The 19348-nt window shown below is 55.7% G+C and overlaps 1 protein-coding gene across 1 annotated transcript in view; it reads right to left on the bottom strand.

Moving 5' to 3' along the window:
* Positions 1 to 643: 643 nt before the first annotated feature.
* COL4A2 (collagen type IV alpha 2 chain) overlaps positions 644 to 19348 on the bottom strand; it is a 191861-nt gene continuing 173156 nt past the window's right edge. The window contains exons 37-48 of the mRNA XM_044779702.2: positions 17498 to 17605; positions 16711 to 16818; positions 15685 to 15756; positions 14919 to 15044; positions 9775 to 9891; positions 8782 to 8943; positions 8569 to 8667; positions 8095 to 8241; positions 7820 to 7936; positions 6328 to 6519; positions 4846 to 5132; positions 644 to 1674 (exon numbers count right to left, since the gene is read on the bottom strand). Coding sequence (XP_044635637.2) covers positions 1417 to 1674; positions 4846 to 5132; positions 6328 to 6519; positions 7820 to 7936; positions 8095 to 8241; positions 8569 to 8667; positions 8782 to 8943; positions 9775 to 9891; positions 14919 to 15044; positions 15685 to 15756; positions 16711 to 16818; positions 17498 to 17605 — 1793 coding nt within the window. The 3' untranslated portion in view covers positions 644 to 1416. The remainder of the gene's footprint in view (positions 1675 to 4845; positions 5133 to 6327; positions 6520 to 7819; positions 7937 to 8094; positions 8242 to 8568; positions 8668 to 8781; positions 8944 to 9774; positions 9892 to 14918; positions 15045 to 15684; positions 15757 to 16710; positions 16819 to 17497; positions 17606 to 19348) is intronic.

The following is a 19348-nucleotide window of genomic DNA, read 5'->3' as shown; positions in this document are numbered from 1 at the left end:
CCTCCTTCCTGGGTCCGCTCTGCCCGGGCCCACTCCATCCCCTGGAATCCCATCCCCAAATAACCCTCCTGCATAGAGTCCTGGTCTCGTCAGCTTCTGGGGAAGAAAAGCCGAGCCAGCTGCTGATCTGTTTCAAATAACATTATCTGGTGGAATACTTGCTGCATTGTGTTACGTAGAAATTGTTCTTAGAAAAAGCTTAATAGGAGATTGAATGTTAAAGGGTAAAAATAAATTCTGTGAGTGGGTTCCCAAAGGTCAGCTGGGCTCCAGAGAAATTGAAGCCAGAAACGTGTCTTGGAGACTATTTCTTGGAAACGCTGTGATTTGACTTGGACGTCCTGTCGGAACGAATCGAAGGGCATTGGAAGGACGTTTGTGAGGGACCCACCCTCCTAATTCCCAGGAGAGACAGCTGGGAGGTTTTCTCGAAAACTTAAGGGTTATAAGCACCAACAAAGCTCCCTGAGGCATGAATGACGATGCCTCAGACTGGGGTTCAAGTCTGCAGAAACTTGAACGATGAGCGCGTGCAGCCAAGCTGCGCACGTTGCTGGCTGTCGCTCGGGCCAAGGTGGTGCCCCGGCTCCCGGCAGATTTTGTGCTCTATACTCGGGAAAGTTAAGGCAGGCAACAACGTGGGTATAAAAATGTTCAAAACCAACTTTTATTCTGTGGTTGTTACATGGGATAGAGTGGCCGTGGAGTGCATGCGCCACAGGAGCGGAGGGCCAGTCTCCAGGCGGGCTGGCCAGCGGGCACCCCGGCCGCCTGCACGGCCGGCTGTCGAGGGGCCTGGCAGACGCAGGGGTCAAAGGGCTCTGCCGCCAGGGAGCTGTGCCAAACCCAATGGCCTGTGAGGACGTGGCGGAGGGATGGGCTGGAGTGTGACCGTCGGTGTTGTGAAATGAAAGGCACGGTCTGGCCGCCTGTGGGCATGGGGACAACCCATACCCACAGGCCGGGAAGAAACAGTGCTGTCATCACGTCGGCCTAGAGAGCAGGGCCGGCCCCCGGGAGACCCTCAGCACGGCTTCCTCCATCTCTACCCCCCTGTTAAGTGAGTTAACTAAGGGGTGGCCTGTGGCCCCAGGAAGCGCAGTGCCTGCTCGGGGACAGGTGAGAGGTCAGCTACAGCTAGCGCGGAGCGGGGGCTACGGTGACGGGGTGCTGGGGTGGGAACGGGCTCCTATACGAGGGGGGAGTGTCACTGTCACAGGCACCCGCTCTGCAGGGGGTGTGGCCGGCGCCTGTTGACGACCCGGGCTACTGGGTCTAAGTGCTAGTGCTGGATTCCTTTGGTGACTTTGGTTTGTTTTTTAAAGGAAAGAGTGAAATGGATCTTGGGTCGGCAGCTGAGGTAATAGGTTAAGAATGAGCACCAAGGTGGCCGCGCCGCGGTGGCCGCAAGCGGGCTCACAGGTTCTTCATGCACACCTGGCAGCGGCTGATGTGTGTGCGGATGAGGCCTGCCTTGAGTGTGTCGGCGGAGGGCGCGCCCTGGAAGCTCTGCTCGGGGATGGTGGTGAGCCAGAAGCTGTACTTATTGGCGTAGTAGTGGCAGGTCCCACGGCCCCCGTTGCACTCGATGAAGGGCGTGGCGCGGAAGTCCTCCAGACAGCTGCCCGGTGACACCAGCGACTGGCCGCCACCCTCGTCGCCCGCGGCCGTGTGCTGCGTAGAGGGGAGACGGGACGGGGCAGGGCTGTGAGCGGCTTGTCACTGAGGGCCTTCCTCCAACTGAACCACAAACCGTGAATATCCCTCTGTGTCGACAGAGACCACCGGTGACATCCCCTCGAACGCCAGTGGTGGGCCGAGGACACGGGGGAGCCGTGCAGAGGGCGCGGCCGTGGGTGAATGTCCGCCAACATGGACAGATGATCACGGTTTGTGGTTAAGTGACAACCCGAACAGCAACAAAGCAGGTCAGAGTCAGAAGCTACAGTGGACTGCAATTTAGGGAGAAAAGTACCATCTACCCCGTCATCCATTCAAAGAATGAAGTGTCTGCCTGGCAGAAGAGATACCAAAATATTGACTTTCTTTTAAAGGAAAAAGAAAATCAATACGTGGGTCGGCATCTGAGGTTGAGTTAAAAAGAATCAGCAGAGAAAGAGACAGGCTGAGCCCCCTTCTGCTGACGATCACACGAGGAAGGGAGCACGGGCCGATTTCCTGATCTCCTCTCGTTAGAAAATCTCTACTTGCTGATTTTTCTACAATCCACATGGACTGCTCGTGTGATTAATTCAGAGGGCTGCTAATTAAGAATGAGTCACTGGAGGGGCCGGTACAGGGGCGTAGTGGTTCAGTTCCTGTGCTCCCCTTGGGCAGCCCAGGGTTTGTAGGCTCGGATCCCAGGTGTGGACCTACATACTGCTCGTCAAGCCATCCTGTGGCAGCATCCCACATAAAATAGAGGAAGACTGGCACAGATGTTAGCTCAGGGCCAATCTTCTTCACCAAAAAAAAAAAAAAAAAAAAGTTTCACTGGAGATGACCCTGCAGTGCCAGCTGGAAGACTGGGCCGAGGGTCTGAGGGAACATTTTCTTTGTCACTTTCAAGTTGTACTTTCTTTTGGTTTCATAAACATTTTAGTTTTTATTAAGGCACATAGTAGGCCCCCGGACCCCAACGCTTGTCTATGAGAAGTGTCACATGGCTTGGGGGAGCCAGCCTTGAGTGGAGAGCAGGGTGTGGAAGAGGAGTGTCGCACCTATGGTCTGCAGGGGACAAGAGGCCCGGGCAGGGCCCCGGTCAGCCTGTTCTGGGCACACCACAGTGACAGCCAGCCCTCTGACGAGTTTGCTTGCAGCAGCAGCCCTCCCACCCTGGGGCGACAAGCTCCCGTGGCAGGAAGCAGGCACGTCTGCACTGTCTCAGCCCCACTGGGAGCTGCAGAGCCAGGACCAGCCAGGCCGGGTAAGGGCTCGGAGTTTGGTCCACAGCCACAGGCACACCTACACACGTCCATGCAAGTGCACACACTGTGCCTTCGGGGCACGGCAGGTCCCAGGGGTTGGGGGCTCAGAGGCGTCACAGAAGCAGAGGCGGCGTACACTGCCCTGGTGCTGACAGAGGGAAGTGCTCAGGCCGCGAGGCCAGCTTGGACATTTGGGTTTGGGACACCGCTCCCTTCATGAGGAAGAGGCTCGGTTTTAACGTCTGAATTGCACAGTGGGAGTTAAAAAAAAAAAAAAAAGTAGGGGTGCACTACGGAAAACAGTATGGAGATTTCTCAAAAAGTTAAAAGTAGAAATACCCTATGACCCAGCCATCCCATTACTGGGTAGCTATCCTAAGAACCTGAAATCAGAAATCCCAAGAGTCCCTTGCACCCCTATGTTCATCGCAGCATTATTTACAATAGCCAAGACGTGGAACCAACCTACATGCCCAGAAACTGATGATTGGATAAAGAAGATGTGGTATATATACACAATGGAATACTACTCAGCCATAAAAAAAGACAAAATTGGCCCATTGGCAGCAACGTGGATGGACCTCGAGGGTATTATGTTAAGCGAAATAAGCCAGTCAGAGAAAGACGAACTCTATATGACTCCACTCATAGGTGGAAGTTAATATATTGACAAGGAGATCTGATCGGTGGTTACCAGGGAAAAGGGGGGTGGGGGGAGGGCACAAAGGGGGAAGTGGTGTACCCACAACATGACTAACAATAATGTACAACTGAAATCTCACAAGGTTGTAATCTATCATACATTAAAAAAAAAAAAAAAAGTAGGAGTGGCTGGAGCTTGTCCCTCCTGACACAGAGGCATCTGAAGCTCACGGGGACCACCAGAGGGCCGCCCTGTCCGTCCCCAAAAGTCACCTCCCACGATCGGCTTCATGAAAAGCAGAATGTGCACCAGTCCCTGCACAACATTCGCATCCTGTTGCTTCCAATTACAGCAACAGTAATGCCTCTAAGAATATTAAAATATCAATACTTTTCTTTCCTTACCTAGAATCTAGGATTTTTTCCCTGTTGTTTTGACAAAATTAGCAAACATTATATAATTTATATACTATGCTGTTAATATAGTTTATGAAATATTCAACAGGTTGGGTATCCAGTCAATATAGCTGGAGTTATGACCGTCATAAGAAACATAAGTGCAATAATTGTAAACACGAGTGCTACCCCCACTGGGCTCTCCTCTCCCCCCAAAGCGGGGAAGTAAGTGGGAAAGCTGCAAGAGAGCCTGCTGGGGCGCGGTCTCTTCCCTTGATTTTAAACTGAACCTGAGTGGGCCCAAACCCTGAGTTCTCTATTTTATACCCAATGGCGATCTGACGCTGGTATTCCAGGATTTTCCTCATCAGTATACACCTGCTTAAACCAACAGACTTAAAGAGATGTTAAATGTTTAACACATTACATAGAAGTAAATGCTGACAGATGCTTCCTGAGGGCATTCTGGGTTCCGGATGGAGTCTACACAAGATACTCAGGGATCCAGAGAAAATGCTTCCCAGATTTTACCACCTGATAAACCAGAAGAGCTTCACCTTTGGTGCTCTGCTTATTGAGATGGACAACAAGCCAAATTTATCCTAGTTACAGCCCATCCAAACAGGCCCCCTCAGGGTGGGGGCAGCCTCAGGCCTAGGCACGTGGCTCCGTTAGTGAAGTACAGGCTGGATTCTAGCTCTCACTCATCCCCTGGGCCAGGTGCCCTTGTCTAGTGCACAACCTCAACAGCTGCCCTATCTGATTATTCTTACAAAGGCAGCTCTTTTTGCTGCCTCCCCAGCGAGGGTATGGTCAGGAAGAGAAACTAGATTTCCACCTGCTTCCATGCTCTGCGAGAGAGCAGGCAAGTCCTACATACCATGAGGAAGGAATATCCGATCCACAAACTCCGCCATCCGGCTGGGCAGTGGGGAATGGAGACGTCTTGGCTGTGGACCGCTATGGCGACGGCCGGGGCCTCACACACAGAGCAGCGGCTGATGTAGGGCCTGATGTCCTCCTCGGCCACGGGCATCATGGGCAGCGGGGCGGTGGTGGAGAGCCAGTAGGACTTGTCGTTGCGGCTGGCGTAGTAGCAGACGTCGCCGGGGTTGCAGTAGAGGAAGGGCATGGTGCTGAACCGGGCCAGGCAGGAGCCTGCTAGTCCTGCGGAAGGAGTCACAGCTCAGTGTGGCCGGAGATGCTCCTCTAGTCTGGAGGCCCCACGTCAGGGACCTGGTAAGGCTCAGCCATGCATGGGGTAGGCACCAAGCTGGGACTTTCCAATTCCTTTTCTGGGACCCAACTAGCCTGGCATTTTAGCCCTGCTCTTCTAGACGTTTCCACACATGCCCTGGACTGAGATGGGCCAGCAGGAGGAGTCTTTATGAAAGAGCGCTTGGGCGAGGCCCATGTTGGGGTGTCTCCTTAAAACACCAGCCCCAAGACACCAGGGTGGCCGCCAAGAGGAGGGCCCGGCTTGGCACAGCACACGGGCCCTCCTGGAAGGGGCTCTGGCTGCCCCACCCCCAAATAACTACTGCTTCTGGGTAAACACATCGCTTTATATCAGGGCCAGAGTGACTCATGCTGAGTGGGGTTCCCTCTCACATCCGTGGTGCACAAGCTCGGAGCCGAGGCTGGGTGCCCCCTGGACGCCTGTCGGGCGCCGTGCTGCCTGCTGGGCCCTGTTCTCAGCTTGATTTCAGGCCCTCATCCGTGTCTGCTTTGCCCACTTTTTAAGAACTTCTTAGGGCAGTGGACCACACAGATAGGAGCGTGCACCATCATCAGAACTCGGCCTCACGGATTTCCACAAGGCACTGCCCTCGAGGTGGCCGCTGACCTGGCCATGACACCCAGCCTCAGGCCCCTGGCCTGCTCTGAGCCAGGCCGCTACGGTTGCTGTGTATGCTTAAGGCGTCTGAATTCCTCTTGGCCACCACGCTCACTTGCACTAACACGGGCACACACGTATCCACGTACCCATTTTCCTGGGGGTCCTATGTGACTGCCAGCCCCTCATGCCCTGGCCTGACCATCCACAGAACTTGGGGTGGAAAGAAAGAAGGGGGTGAAGCAGCTGGTGACCTCCGGGCAGAGCGGGGCGAGCACGAGGCTGGCCCCGCAGGAGCCCTGGAAGTTGCTGCGGGTTAAGAGGCAGGTCTCTGTGGTCCTGACCTGAGGTTTAGGGCATCACAGGCCATTTTGATCTTTTCTGAAACTGCGGGGGTGTGGACGGGCCCAGTGCCTTCAACCAGGAGAGACCCATCCACCTGAGAGGACCCACGACCCTCGCCGTGGCCGCTCCATCCTGACCACCCCCAGCAGGCTGGCCCCGGGGCTCACGGGCGGTACCTACCCAGGTCCTGGTTGTGGGCCTTCTCCTGGCCTTCAAAGTACAGCAGGCTGTACCCACTCCACAGCTTGTTCATGCCCACGGGGCACATGGGCTCCTGGTCCGTCTGACTGTGCTTCACCAGCAGGTAGCCAATGCTGACGCTGCGGCCGGGCATGCCGGGCAGGCCTGGGCTCCCCGGGCGGCCTGGCTCCCCTAGGGTCCGAGAGAGAGCAGCTACCTTTCAGCTGCTGTGTGGACCTTGGCCCACAGTGCACAGCTGACATCGCACGGCGACATTTACGGCTGCCGCTCTGCTTTCTCCCAAGGCTGAGCTCTGGCCTTTGTAGCCAGGAGCCCCCTGGCGAGGCCTTGCCCTATGGTCCACGCTCAGCCACCGTGGGATGACGCCACTGATGTTCAGTGACAGAGCTGAACAGGGGGCGCTGACACTGATTGAGAACTAGACATCTCGGAGCTAGAGGGTCCCTAGAGGTATCTCAGCCCAGGTCCCACTGACGAACGAGCCTCCTTGACCCCAAGTGGCAGCCCCCTTTGCTGGATGCTTCTGGGAGAGGCAGCCAACTGCAACCTGGGCCTTTCCCAGGGTTAGAAACCTACCTCCTGTAACATCCACTCAGGGGGCTCGATTGTGCCCCTGGAACATAAAGGACCTCTAACTGCCTCCCCCAGGACCACCCTTCAGATGCTGGAAATCGGCTGTCCCGGGGGAGCCTGCCTTCCCCTCCCCTCCTTCCCACCAGGGACGTTTTCACATCTCGTCACTGTCTCTGCCCTTCGCTGTCCTGGTCTCCCAGCCTGGATGGCCCCCGTCTGTCCACATGTGTCTACAGATGTGCATCCCCCACGTTACTAATCTCCTGGCTGGGGGTCAGTCCCTCAGGAGGCGGTGGACTGCTACTTCCTGTGATGTGGATGCTGACAGCACCGCCCGCGTTCACCTTTAGCGCAGCGTTCCTGCAGCTGGCTCAGACTGCACGGGTGCACCACAGCACACCTCGAGAATGCTTTTTGCACACCTTGTATTATTTCTGCCCTGTCCTATCCTGCACGTGCACAGATAATTTTAAGAAATCACTAATACAAGACTTTACAATGGCTCCTGTTCATGTAATTGGTTTCCCTCAGCATATTGCCTCAGGCCTTCAAGATCTTTATGATTCTGTGTCTGGAAGTATGTTGACTGCCTCCTTCTCTGAGGCATCTGCAGATGTCTCAGAGGAGGGAAGGAAGCCAGCTGTCCTGGGGGCTCTGTGCCAGGTGTCCTGCCAGGCACAGGTACTAGGAAGCAGGGCAGGTATTACAGAGCACCCAGGCTGCAGCAAGGGCCCAGGAGCCACGGTGGGGCTGCGGACTACAAAGGTGGCAACCTCCCACCTCTGCTTGTCTATGACTCGTTTATCCCTTCCTGGAGCACCACAGTCCATGCGTCAGACCCACAGTGGGACCTGGAAGACGTCCCTGCCCTCTGCCCCCTTCGCCGTCCGCCACTCACCTTCCTGGCCAATTGGTCCCTGGTGCCCCATGGGCCCCTGGTCTCCTCGGAATCCAGGAACGGCAGACACACCGCCTCTTCCCTGGGGCCCTGCCTTCCCTGGAGCCCCGCGGAGCCCTGTGCAACCATGGAAACAGGTGTGAGCGCCGTGGAAAGAGAGACAACGCTCGGCATCGCTGGTGCTTAACGCACGCTTTCCAGCAAGAAGACACAAGCAGAAACCAGGCCAATGGGAAAAGCAGCTGTTCCCCGCGGCCCCACGCCAGGGCTCCTACCTGGTTCTCCTGGGGGGCCCTGGGGCCCCATCTCTCCCTGCGCCCCCGGGGGGCCTCTTCTTCCCTGCGGACCCACTGGCCCCCGCTGGATGGCAATCTTCTGAGGGATTCCTGCAATCCCCGGGGACCCCACAGCACCTGGGGTACCTGGAGGGGAAAAGAAAGGCCAGTTGACACATGGGAACCACTTCACTTTCTTGCTCTGATCTCGACTCCAGTTTTTCACCTGTTGAAACCAGTCTTGGAGCTTCAGAACAATCTCACCCCAGAGACGAGATGGACAATCTCCCACCTGGCAGGTGGCTCAGTGCTGCCCTTCTGGCATCACTGTCATTCCCTGAGCCCCCCGGGAGCCTCGGAAGGCCCCTCTTGGCTTCCCCTTTGCACATTAGGATTTGGGCCCATGCTCCCGCAGTCCTCCCCAGTGCCAGCTGACCTGAGGAGGCGGTTCTGCCGGTGCAGACGGTCACTTACCCGGGAGTCCACGGTCTCCTTTGGGTCCCTTGGGGCCTCGGTCGCCCACGCTCCCGGTGGGTCCTGTGTTCCCCATGAATCCTTGCTCACCTCTGGGCCCTTCCGGACAAGCAGGACATTGAGGACACCCACGTCCAGGTGGGGGCTCCAGTCACCTCTGCCCAGTGCCACCAGCCTCCCCCAGAAGAGGAGCCTCTGAAAGGGTACAGTTACCTTTTTCTCCTGGGAGACCAAACACGCCAGGCCGGCCTTGGGGCCCAGGGTCTCCGCCCCATCCTTTGGTCCCTGGGTTTCCTGTAACTCCTGGGTTCCCCTCCTCTCCTTTGCTTCCGGGAAGAGCAGCTGGCCCAGGTGGCCCTGGGGGACCTCGATAACCTATCGACATTGGTCAAAAAAAGGGGAGTTGAGGGGCTGGCCCACTGGAACAGTGGTTAAGTTCGCACGTTCCGCTTCGGCGGCCCGGGGTTTGCTGGTTCGGATCCTGGGTGTGGACACGGCACCACTTGGCAAGCCATGCTGTGGCAGGCGTCCCACATATAAAATAGAGGAAGATGGGCACTGACGTTAGCTCAGGGCGAGTCTTCCTCAGCAAAAAGAGGAGGATTGGCAGCAGATGTTAGCTCAGGGCTAATCTTCCAAAAAAAAAAAAAAAAAAAGAAAGGGGAGTGAAATGGGAGGAAGGTAGGGTCATGGCATGCAGTGCTGGGCACCACCAAAGGAGGCGCCCAGGGGGCCCGATGCAAAGTCATCCGTTTAGGGGACGTTCTTCGGCAAGTCTGTAACACTGGACGAAGTGTTTTTTTTATTGAGGTAAAATATCTGTACCATAAAACTTACCATCTTAACCATTTTTTTATGGTTCAGTAGCATTAAGCACACTCACACTGTTGTGCAACCATTGCCACCATCCATCTCAGATCTTTTCATCTTTCCAAATGGACACTCTGTCCCCATTAAACACTAACTCCCAGTCCCCTCCCTCAGCCCCTGGGGACCCCATTCTCCTTTCTGTCTCTAGGAATGTGACGGCTCTGGGACCTCATAGCAGCAGAATCACGCAGTATCTGTCCTTCGTGGCTTACTTCACTCAGCATAATGTCCTCGAGTCGGGAAGGAAAGGCTGTCTGTCCCTAACGGAGTCAGGGCATCGCCAGCTCCTGCCCCCAGAGACTGCAAAGCACAGAAAGAAGAGTGAGTCCTGCTTACCTTCCAGGCCGAATATCCCCGGCGCCCCTTTGTCACCAGGTGACCCAGAGATGTTGGAAGGGGGGGTGATGCCTGGGAAGCCCCGAAGTCCTGGACTCCCGACTGGGCCTCGCTCCCCTTAGGAGGGAAACAGAAGAAGTCCTTTTTAGTGCCAGCATCCAGCTTCTTGACCTCTGTCTCCCCCGCATGCTCACCTGTCTGGGAGCACAGCCGCCAAGGAGAGGCGGTGATGGAAGGGGCCCCAAGGCCAAGCACACTGCAGGCTCTCGGGGTGGGTTCGGGGAGGCAGGGGCTGTGTGGGCCCCACTTCCCAGCCCCCTTCTGCTGCCTCGAGGGTCCCAAGGACCCGCCTCTGCTGGGTTCTCATCCTTATGGGCACGCTACTTGCTCAAGGGACCGCCTGCCCATGCTTGGCTGCAGGCCTGGCCAAGAGTCACTCCTGCTCGCGGTACTGCTGCCCGTGGGTGATGCCTCGGCCCCGCTAGGAAGGCCTCACCTGAGAGCTTAGCTCTGTCGGCTCGGCTAGCACTTGTGATGGGGTGGAAGTTTCCAGAATGGGCAAGACGAGGCTGACGGACTGCATGGATGTTTTAGTCCTCCCTGTGACCATCTTTCAGTATCTCGGATCCTGGCTCTGGACAGAGTCCATCCTCACTACTCAGATTTTGTATTTTCCATGTTGCCTCCTCACTAAGACTGGCTATGACCCCAAATTGATACTTGTGGCATTCCTAGTTACCAACGACTGTTGATGGAAATGTGACCAGGGGCTGGCCGGATCCTGACCTGTGTTTTCACTAGGGGCAGAGGCTCCCTGTTCACCAAGTCAGCGTGTGTGGCGACTTTACAGAACATCATGTCTGCAGGGAACCAGAATCGACCACATTGAGTCAGGGGCTGGAGCCGGGTGGCTCTCGTCGAGGACAGACCATGGAGGGCAGTCCCCACATGAGGGATCCGTGGGAATTCTACTGCTCCCTGAGCTCGAGTCAACACGTCACTGACGGGCGCCCGTATGTGCCAGGCGGGCCGGGCGCTGCCGAGGCCGTGGGGAGCGAACGGCTAGCGGGGAAGGCCGTTAGCTCTGTCCTAATCGCCATACGAGTTTCTGTGTTCCCCTGAGTTCTGGGCACTGAGAGGTTAGTACCAGAACCCTGCAAAAAATCCGAATGGCGGAGCGTCCAGGGACCATCGTTTCCAGTCTGGAGAGAAGAGTGAGCTGGGGCAACACAGTCAAATGTGTGAGACCAGAACAGGTAACCAATAGTGGGCTCCTGTGTCCCCACGTGGTTTTGCGACTAATCGATGTTCATTAGCAACACGAGGGACTTCCACACCGGGGCTCTGATGCCCATCATGGGGAAAGGACCCATTCATGTGACTTCTGAGTGGGACGGAGAAACACTTAGAAGGGTGTCGCCTTGGTCTCACTGATTACAGGCCATAAGCAGGTGGATTTACTAACCCTGCAGGGACAGACCAGCCGCCATCTCCAGTTTGACATAAAACGACACCCGTTGAGCTGTTACTATTGTCACAAAGTAACTGAAACAGATGGTGAGGGTCAGGGGATAAGAGGACGACTCTGGGGTTAGAGGATGCAGACTGGCCAGATGCCCACGAAAACACACAGAACTTCACTCTGGGAGCCGTCATTTGCCCACGAGAACATGGAGTGAGCGGGCGTCAGCTGGCTGGAATCAGGACCCAAACAACTCCGTGCGCCGGCTGGCCCCCACGGATCTCCCTAAGTACTGAAATAAGCACTCTGACTAATGCAGGGGCGAGGAAAGGCCACTGTGCACAGCTCAAAGGCAAACCATGACCCAAAGGCAAATGTCAGCCGCAGAGATAACTGAGGCCGCAAATTCGAGCTTCTGGCCTGAGATGTCACTCGTTCGATGGACGCCAATAGAGTGGGATTATTTCCCTATTGTCAGAGAAGAGAGTCAGGCCTGACCGACCAGCCTGGGAATGTCACTCGCAAAGTCACCTTTCCCTTATCCCGGCCAGAGGCTGAGGCCCGGGGGGCAGCAGGAAGATCTGCTCTGGCCTCCAGGACTGCTCAGAGGCCACCAGGTCATTGGGTGATTGTGACCTTCATGCAGGATGAGGGTCTCGTAGAGGACGATGGCTTTAAAGAAGGGACGCTGTGCTCAGGATTGTTGGGAGCCCGAGGCACGCTCTGGGTCCCCTTGACGGCGTGCGGGGATCTGCACCTTCGGTTCAGGCAGAGTTTTGAGAAACGGACGCTGCACAGGCGAACGGGCGACGGGACCATCAGGGCTCAGTTAGGGATGTTCTGGGGCACACATAACTTCTCCAACTGAGGTCAGAGTTTCCCTAGTTTACAACGTTCCCCCAGGACAAACATTTACCAAGCACTTATCCCACACCAGGCACTTGGCCGAGGTACAAATGGGAGAATGAGAGGTAACTTCTGCCCTTGTGGAAACTGTAACCGTGCCTCGTTGTCAGTTTCAGAGCCTGAACAGCACGCCGTGTGAGTCAAACCTTAACCCTCATGACACGGATGCTAAGAGCTGATGCTCAGCATCTTCGACCACACAAAGTTAATTCTCATGAGCCAAAGAACAGCAGTGCTCTTCAGTGAGACTCAAAAATAGAAACCAGAAGCCTGGCATGGCAATTTCAGCTTGCTATGTGGCCTCAGGGTCCCAGATTCTGAGACTGGAGGAACCCTGGAGATGGTAGTTGACCCCTTGGCTGCACAAACGAGAAAACGGAGGCCCCTCAGAAGGTTGTGGCACTGGGACCCCGCCTGACGCCCTTGGCTCCTGGTGGGCTCCTCTGGATGCCAAGCCTTCACCGGGTTTAAAGCGAATAACTGTTTAAAAGCTTTCCTGCTCACAGAGCAGGTGCTCAGAGCACGCTGTGTGAGTCAAACCTTAACCCTCGTGACACGGACGGTAAGAGCTGATGCTCTGTGAGCGCTGTCCTCAGGCCAGGACTGCGTGGCATTGATGCCTCGCTTCCCTCTGTCCCCCTGCGCGAGGTCTCACCTCCATCTCCACCGGAGTCTTTCCCGTCGCTGTGTCCCCTGACCCCTCTCAGAGGGCAGACAGGTGAACTGACAAGCATGACTGAAAAAATGCCATGTTTCGAGGCCCTTCGCGAAGCCAGCACTGATGGCTGGGCTCCTGTGTGTGAGAGCCTCATCTGTACTACCTCACTGAATCCTCCCAGCGCCCAGACAGGGCGTTTCTCCCCTCATTTTGCAAAGTTGTGTCAAGATCACACTGCTCATGAGGCAGCACAAGAACACACACACACAGGCATCTGACTCTATAGTGGTGGGAACGGCCAACTCCACTGAGGACTCTTGGGGGGCTTGTGACAGTAGACTGACCCTAGATCCTCATCCCTGAGTAGGGTCTGTGCTGGTGGACTGATCCTAGATCCTCACCCTTGACTGGGGTCTGTGCTGGTGGACTGACCCTAGATCCTCACCCCTCACTGGGGCCTGTGCTGGTGGACTGACCCTAGATCTGACTGGGGCCTATGCTGGTAGACTGACCCTAGATTCTTACCTCTGACTGGGGCCTGTGCTGGTGAACTGACCCTAGATCCTCACCCTTGACCGAAGCCTGTGCTGGCGCACTAACCCTAGATCCTCACTCCTGACTGAGGCCTGTGTTGGCACACTGACCGTAGATCCTCACCTCTGACTGGGGCGTGGGCTGGTGGACTGACCCTAGATCCTCACCTCTGACTGGGGCCTGTGTTGGTGGACTGACTCTAGATTCTCACCTCTGACTGGGGCCTGTGCTGGTGAACTGATCCTAGATCCTCCCCCCTGACTGAGGCCTGTGCTGGTAGACTGACCCTAGATCTTCCCCCCTGACTGAGGCCTGTGCTGGTGAACTGACCCTAGATCCTCACCCTTGACTGAAGCCTGTGCTGGTGCACTGACCCTAGATCCTCACTCCTGACTGAGGCCTGTGTTGGCGCACTGACCGTAGATCCTCACCTCTGACTGGGGCGTGGGCTGGTGGACTGACCCTAGATCCTCACCTCTGACTGGGGCCTGTGTTGGTGGACTGACTCTAGATTCTCACCTCTGACTGGGGCCTGTGCTGGTGGACTGACCTGAGATCTTTACCCCTGAGTGGGGCTGCGTGAGCACCACACAGCCTCCCAGGATTCACATTAAGGCCCCAGTTCACAGCCCCTCTCCCCATTCTCCTGGCTTCAGATCAATGCTGTAGAGCTTGGCTATCAGGGAATTCTAGAGTTTCCAGCTATTTGAAAAGGGAGAGGGGAGGCGACAGACCTTGGAGAATCAGAAGATGGATCTGTGAGCCCTGAGGCACCTGATGCCCCTACAGGGGATGGGTCGCTGGCCTCTTCTCCTTTGCAGTGTCTTTGGTTTCATCTTCGGAGGGAATCATGACCTGAGCACTTGCGCTCAGGCTCTGGTGCTCAGGAGCCCAGTGTGTGATGGGGCCCTGTCCCCATGAGCTGCCCAGCACCAGTGCCCACACCATAGACAGCCCCTGGCTCAAGGTTGCCACAGGGGAAAATACTGGGTGAGCTGGCGCGGCAAGGCCAAGGATGGTCAGAAAATGAACACGGGGCTGTAAGCTCACACTCAGTGAAGCCGCAGTATCTTTTACTGGTTCTGCTCCAGATACTGGTCATATTTCTATGTGGGAACGTTTCCCATCTCAGTGTAGGCTCCAGCACGGTTTGGCTGGTGGATGGGTAGGCTGGGGAGGTGGGAGGGGGTTTATTTCTCAGCAGCTGAGACCACCTCTCTCTGGTTAGCTCCACCAACGTTCCAGGCCCTCAGGCGGCCTCAGCTCAGAGGCTGTGAAGCGAGTATCTGTCTGCTTGTCCAACACCTAGAGTGCGTGTATGGGTGAGGTGCCCTGGGACCCTAAGGGGATGGAATGTGATCCCTGGGGCCAGGGGCCTTATCCTGATCACAAGTGGGGGAGAGAGGTCCATAACTAACCCCGATGGAATAAGATACATTTTTTAATAAAGACGATGGGAGACTAGGCAAGAGGTTCTGCAACAAGACATTCTCTCCAGCTTCTTATTTCTCACTCTTACTCCGGCCACCCAACCTTTTGGGGGCTGGATATGCAGGTGGAACAATTGCAAGTGTCTGGCCTCACCTGGGGCTCCTCGCTCCCCCTTCTGTCCTGGGGCTCCGGCAGGGCCTGGAAGGGTGTTGGCCTCTCCTGGGTCACCCCTGTCCCCAGCAGGACCTGGGAAACCTGGGTCTCCGTGGATGTCTGCACCTGTGGCAGGGTTAGCAAGCAGCAACATCAGCATCTTCAACCACACAAAGTTAATTCTCATGAGCCAAAGAACAGCAGTGCTCTTCAGTGAGACTCAAAAATAGAAACCAGAAAGCTGGCACGGCAATTTCAGCTTGCTATGTGGCCTCAGGGTCCCAGATTCTGAGACTGGAGGAAGCCTAGAGATGGGAGTTGACCCCTTGGCTGCACAAACGAGAAAACGGAGGCCCCTCAGAGGGTTGTGGCGCTGGGACCCCACCTGACGCCCTTGGCTCCTGGTTGGCTCCTCTGGATGCCAAGCCTTCATCGGGTTTAAAGCGAATAACTGTTTAAAAGCTTTCCTGCTCACAGAGCAGGTGCTCAAAGCAGCTGACGGCGGGAAAGAGTGACACAACCGGACCATTTTAACTGGAATTGACATGTTAAATGGAGCATGTGTGTGAATTTATATATGACCACACACGTACAAATTTTCCTGTAGATAGATGATAGTTGTTTACATAAAATATCTATACAGAGAATATTCTAATAGCAATAGGACTATGGGCGATTTTTTCCCTTTTGTTTAAATACATTTTTAAAAACTCTTCTCCACTGAATATGAATAACTTTTATCATGTGAAAAGCAAACAGCCGGTACCTGGGGACCCGGGGGAGCCTTTGGTGCCTGGCAGGCCGTGTAATCCGCTGATGCCTCGGATGCCCGGAAAACCTGCGGAGTGTCATTCGTGGTTATTGTGTGCACGGGTCAGCAAAGAGAAACTAAAATAATTCACACATGTTCTCCTTTGCTATGACTCGGTCACCGACCCACCTATTCAGAAGCCCAGCAAACAGGAAGAGTTCAGCATCTACTCTGACATGTAAACTAATCACGTCTGTCACCTGGAGAACCGCTGAACTTAAAGACTGTTTTCAGAGACTCTCCTACAGACCCAGGAGAACCAGAGGGGGCTGGCAGGGGGTGCTCCCCTCTGTCTGGACGCTTGAGTCACTGTCTGTGTTTGCTTGGTAAAAACCAAGAGCCCGGTTGGAACCGAGAGCCCGGCATTAGTGCCACCCCGTCTGGAGTCCCGAGGATAAACAGTCCTACAGTGGGACCTGGGAAATGGCGGCAAGTCTTCCCGGGAGGTGGCAGTGGGAGGGGCAGAGAGGCAATTCTTGGGGCCAGGAGTGTGCAGGCTGGGGTAGGGGGGGGCGGTCACCCTTAACTCCCAGGAGAGTGCGGTTGAGGGCCTGTCCCCAGGCCAGGCCACACAACCCCCCAAATCCTGCCAAGGGCTCCGCCAGACCTCCCTCAGTGGGAAGCCAGTAGTGGCGGGACAGGGCCCCTGGCGTCCGACCCTCCATCGCCTCTGCGTCCCCTGCTGACCGGGGAGTGGCCCAGAGGCCTCTGGGTGTTTTTTCACTCATCTTTCCGGGAAGTGAAACGCATCTTTGCACACTGGCGTGTCTGTCTTGTTCCCAATGGGCTTGGACAACTGCAGACCCTGTTCTCGGCACATTTCGTGTGGACAGTAAACCATGCGCACCCAGCCTTTTACCTCACACGGTGTCACGGAAAACAGCCTGGAGAGAGGCCAGCCTGCCTGATGGCCTCTCAACCGGCACATCTGACTCTCAACAGCCCAGGTGCTGGCGTCTGCGAAGGGAGGGATGGGCTTACCTGGTAAGCCGGGAACCCCTGGCCAGCCAGAGTCTCCTTTGTCGCCAGGCCTTCCAACCCGACCTGGCTCTCCCTGAGGCCCCTGCAGCCCCGTCAGTCCTGGAAAGCCTGGGGGGGCAAACGCATCCTTGAGTCAGACAAAGGAACCTGGAGGCCTCCTCACCTGCAGCCCAGGTCCTGCCGAGAGGAGAGGGCTCCGTGGGGAAAGGACCAGCTTCCCTCAAGCGGGAATGCACGAAGCCTTGGACCCCCGCATTCAAGTTCCACAGGGTTAGCCCAGCTGGCCAAAGAGAGCAGCTGGTGCTTTCTTGTTCCCGTCCATCATCCACACCGAAGTCGGGGGCGAGCCCAGGAGAGGATTAGCTGCCTCTCTTGATTAGCAAGAGAGGTCACCGCTTGCTTTCTGCCTTTAAGTTGGGGTCCCCAAACGAGTTTCTGCATATTTAATGCAGGAAAGGGGTCCTGTGACAAGAACTCAGTCTGCGTTTAGGGGGACAGAGACACTTCCATCGGCCCCCCACGTGGTTCCATGTCGCTGTGGGTGCCCCAACTGTGTTGGCTGTTTCTCTCTGTGTGTTTGGCCCTAAGGCTGAGCCAGCTGACCGGCCATGTGACTGGCCACAGGGAAGAGCAAGCTTCACATGGGGGTGTGACATGCCAAGGAGATGCCCACCGGCCGCCTCTATCCGGGGTCTTGCAGATTTGGAGATTCAGCCACGCTCTGCCCCGGGCTGCTGCCCCATCCAGCCTTGCTGGAGGAAGACCGTATGACCACAGGAGAATTTACCTGTTTGCCCTTTCAGTCCGGGGGGCCCTTGGACTCCCACGGCGCCTGTTATCCCCGGGAAGCCGACTTCGCCCTCTGTTCCTTTCTCTCCGAAGAATCCCTTTAGACCTGTAACCACAGAATTGCTGCTTGGACCAAAGCAGACGCTGCACCACTGGGGCTTAATGCTCGTAGGGTTCAAGAGGATGCCAGCCACAGGATGCTGCCATACCACATTGGTGCTTCTGCTGTGAATGGGGATGCGTATCTAAACGTGCTCCTTCCTCAACTGATTTTTTACCTAATTCTTCCCCCTGAGCCTGTGGTCAGCAGTCTCCTAGCTGGCACCCAATGGTCCTGTGTCCTGCCATTCACGCCCTCATGCAGTCCGCTCCCACACTGCCTAGGGCTGACGTGTGACCACCAGGATACCGCAGAAATGATGGGGTGTCACTTCAAGCCGAGGCAGTACAACTCGTCATTGCTTCCGCTTTGTCCCCTCTCTTGGATTGCTCACTCTGGAGGAGGCCAACTGCCATGTCATGAGGACACTCAGGCAGCCCTGAGAGAGGCCCACGTGGTGAGGAACTGAGGCCTCCCGCCAACAGTCACGCGAGGGTGCCATCGTGGAAGTGGATCCTCCAGCCCCAGTCTGGCCTTCAGGTGACGCAGCCCTGCTGACGTCACGACTGGAATCTCATGAGAGACCTGAGTCAGGACCACCCTGATCCCGAATTCCCGGCCCACGGAAACTGTATGAAATAATACGTGCTTGTAGATGTTCTCAACCACTGCATTTTGGGGTAATTTGCTGAGTAGCAATAGATCACCAATCAGGGCCCTGATCAGAGAGGTTTTTAAAGTGTGATGCGCCACAGAAATCTGGGGAACTAGTTGCACCTACAGACGTCTGAGGCTCTCCCAGGGCTGACTTAGGGGGTTTGGGGTGAGGTCTGGAATCTGCATTTTGAACGAGCATCTCGGGTGATCCAGAGGTGGTCATTGGGCAGACTCAGAGAAACGCTAAGTCTGTTAGCGACCACACTCTACATCAGATGTTTTGGTGTCTTCTGGTATGCCAGAAGGTTTCAAAAACCTCAGACCAAGCTGAATTCTGCATAATCACTTTTGTCCAGTGATTTGTGGTCTTGAAGAAAAATTACCCAAAAGGTTCTGCTTATTTTTTATTGATTCTCTTAGTTTTTTAAAATCTGCTCCAAACCCCTATTTACTCAGTGCATCTTCTTTCACAGAATACTCCCATCGTCTCCACCCAAACTGAGAGAGTCCAGTGTAGCTTGTCACTTCATCCTCCGAGGGATGGCGCCTGGGCCCCAGCTCCCCAGGGCCCCTCATGTCTGGGAGCTGATCTGACCCAGGGCTCCTCAGCCCCTCTCTCTGCTGCATGGGGCAAGGCAAGGCTCTGTGGCTGACCCCACTCAGGCACACCTCACTTGTCCTATGGAGAATGGAACACCCCTGAGGATGGCTAACACCACTGTCACGGCCCCGCTGCCCCCAGGACGGCAGTTCTGAGATACAGTCTCCTGGCAATGGATACGTGGGAGGCTCCACTTCCCGGGCCCATAGTTTCGCCAAAACCTAAACGTTCAAGGGGTAACAGCCACAATTCTTGGAGGGGAGTAGCTTCTCCCCCCGCCCGACATTTCAGTTGAACAAATGACACATGTGGCAAGATGGTCTCACATTTCTGGTTTTACAAACCAAACTGCCAAAGTAATTATTAGGATGGGAGTTTCAGCCAGCCGAGAGCCAGAAGGCTCAGCAGCCCAGGGTGCCCCTGAGACCGGGAAGGAAGCCATCAGGAGACCACATTATAGATCCACATGAGCCCAGAGAGGCTGGTGGACG

The sequence above is a fragment of the Equus asinus genome, chromosome 11, assembly GCF_041296235.1.
Source record: "Equus asinus isolate D_3611 breed Donkey chromosome 11, EquAss-T2T_v2, whole genome shotgun sequence".
Taxonomy (NCBI): domain Eukaryota; kingdom Metazoa; phylum Chordata; class Mammalia; order Perissodactyla; family Equidae; genus Equus; species Equus asinus.
This window is presented reverse-complemented; position numbering and strand designations above follow the sequence as displayed.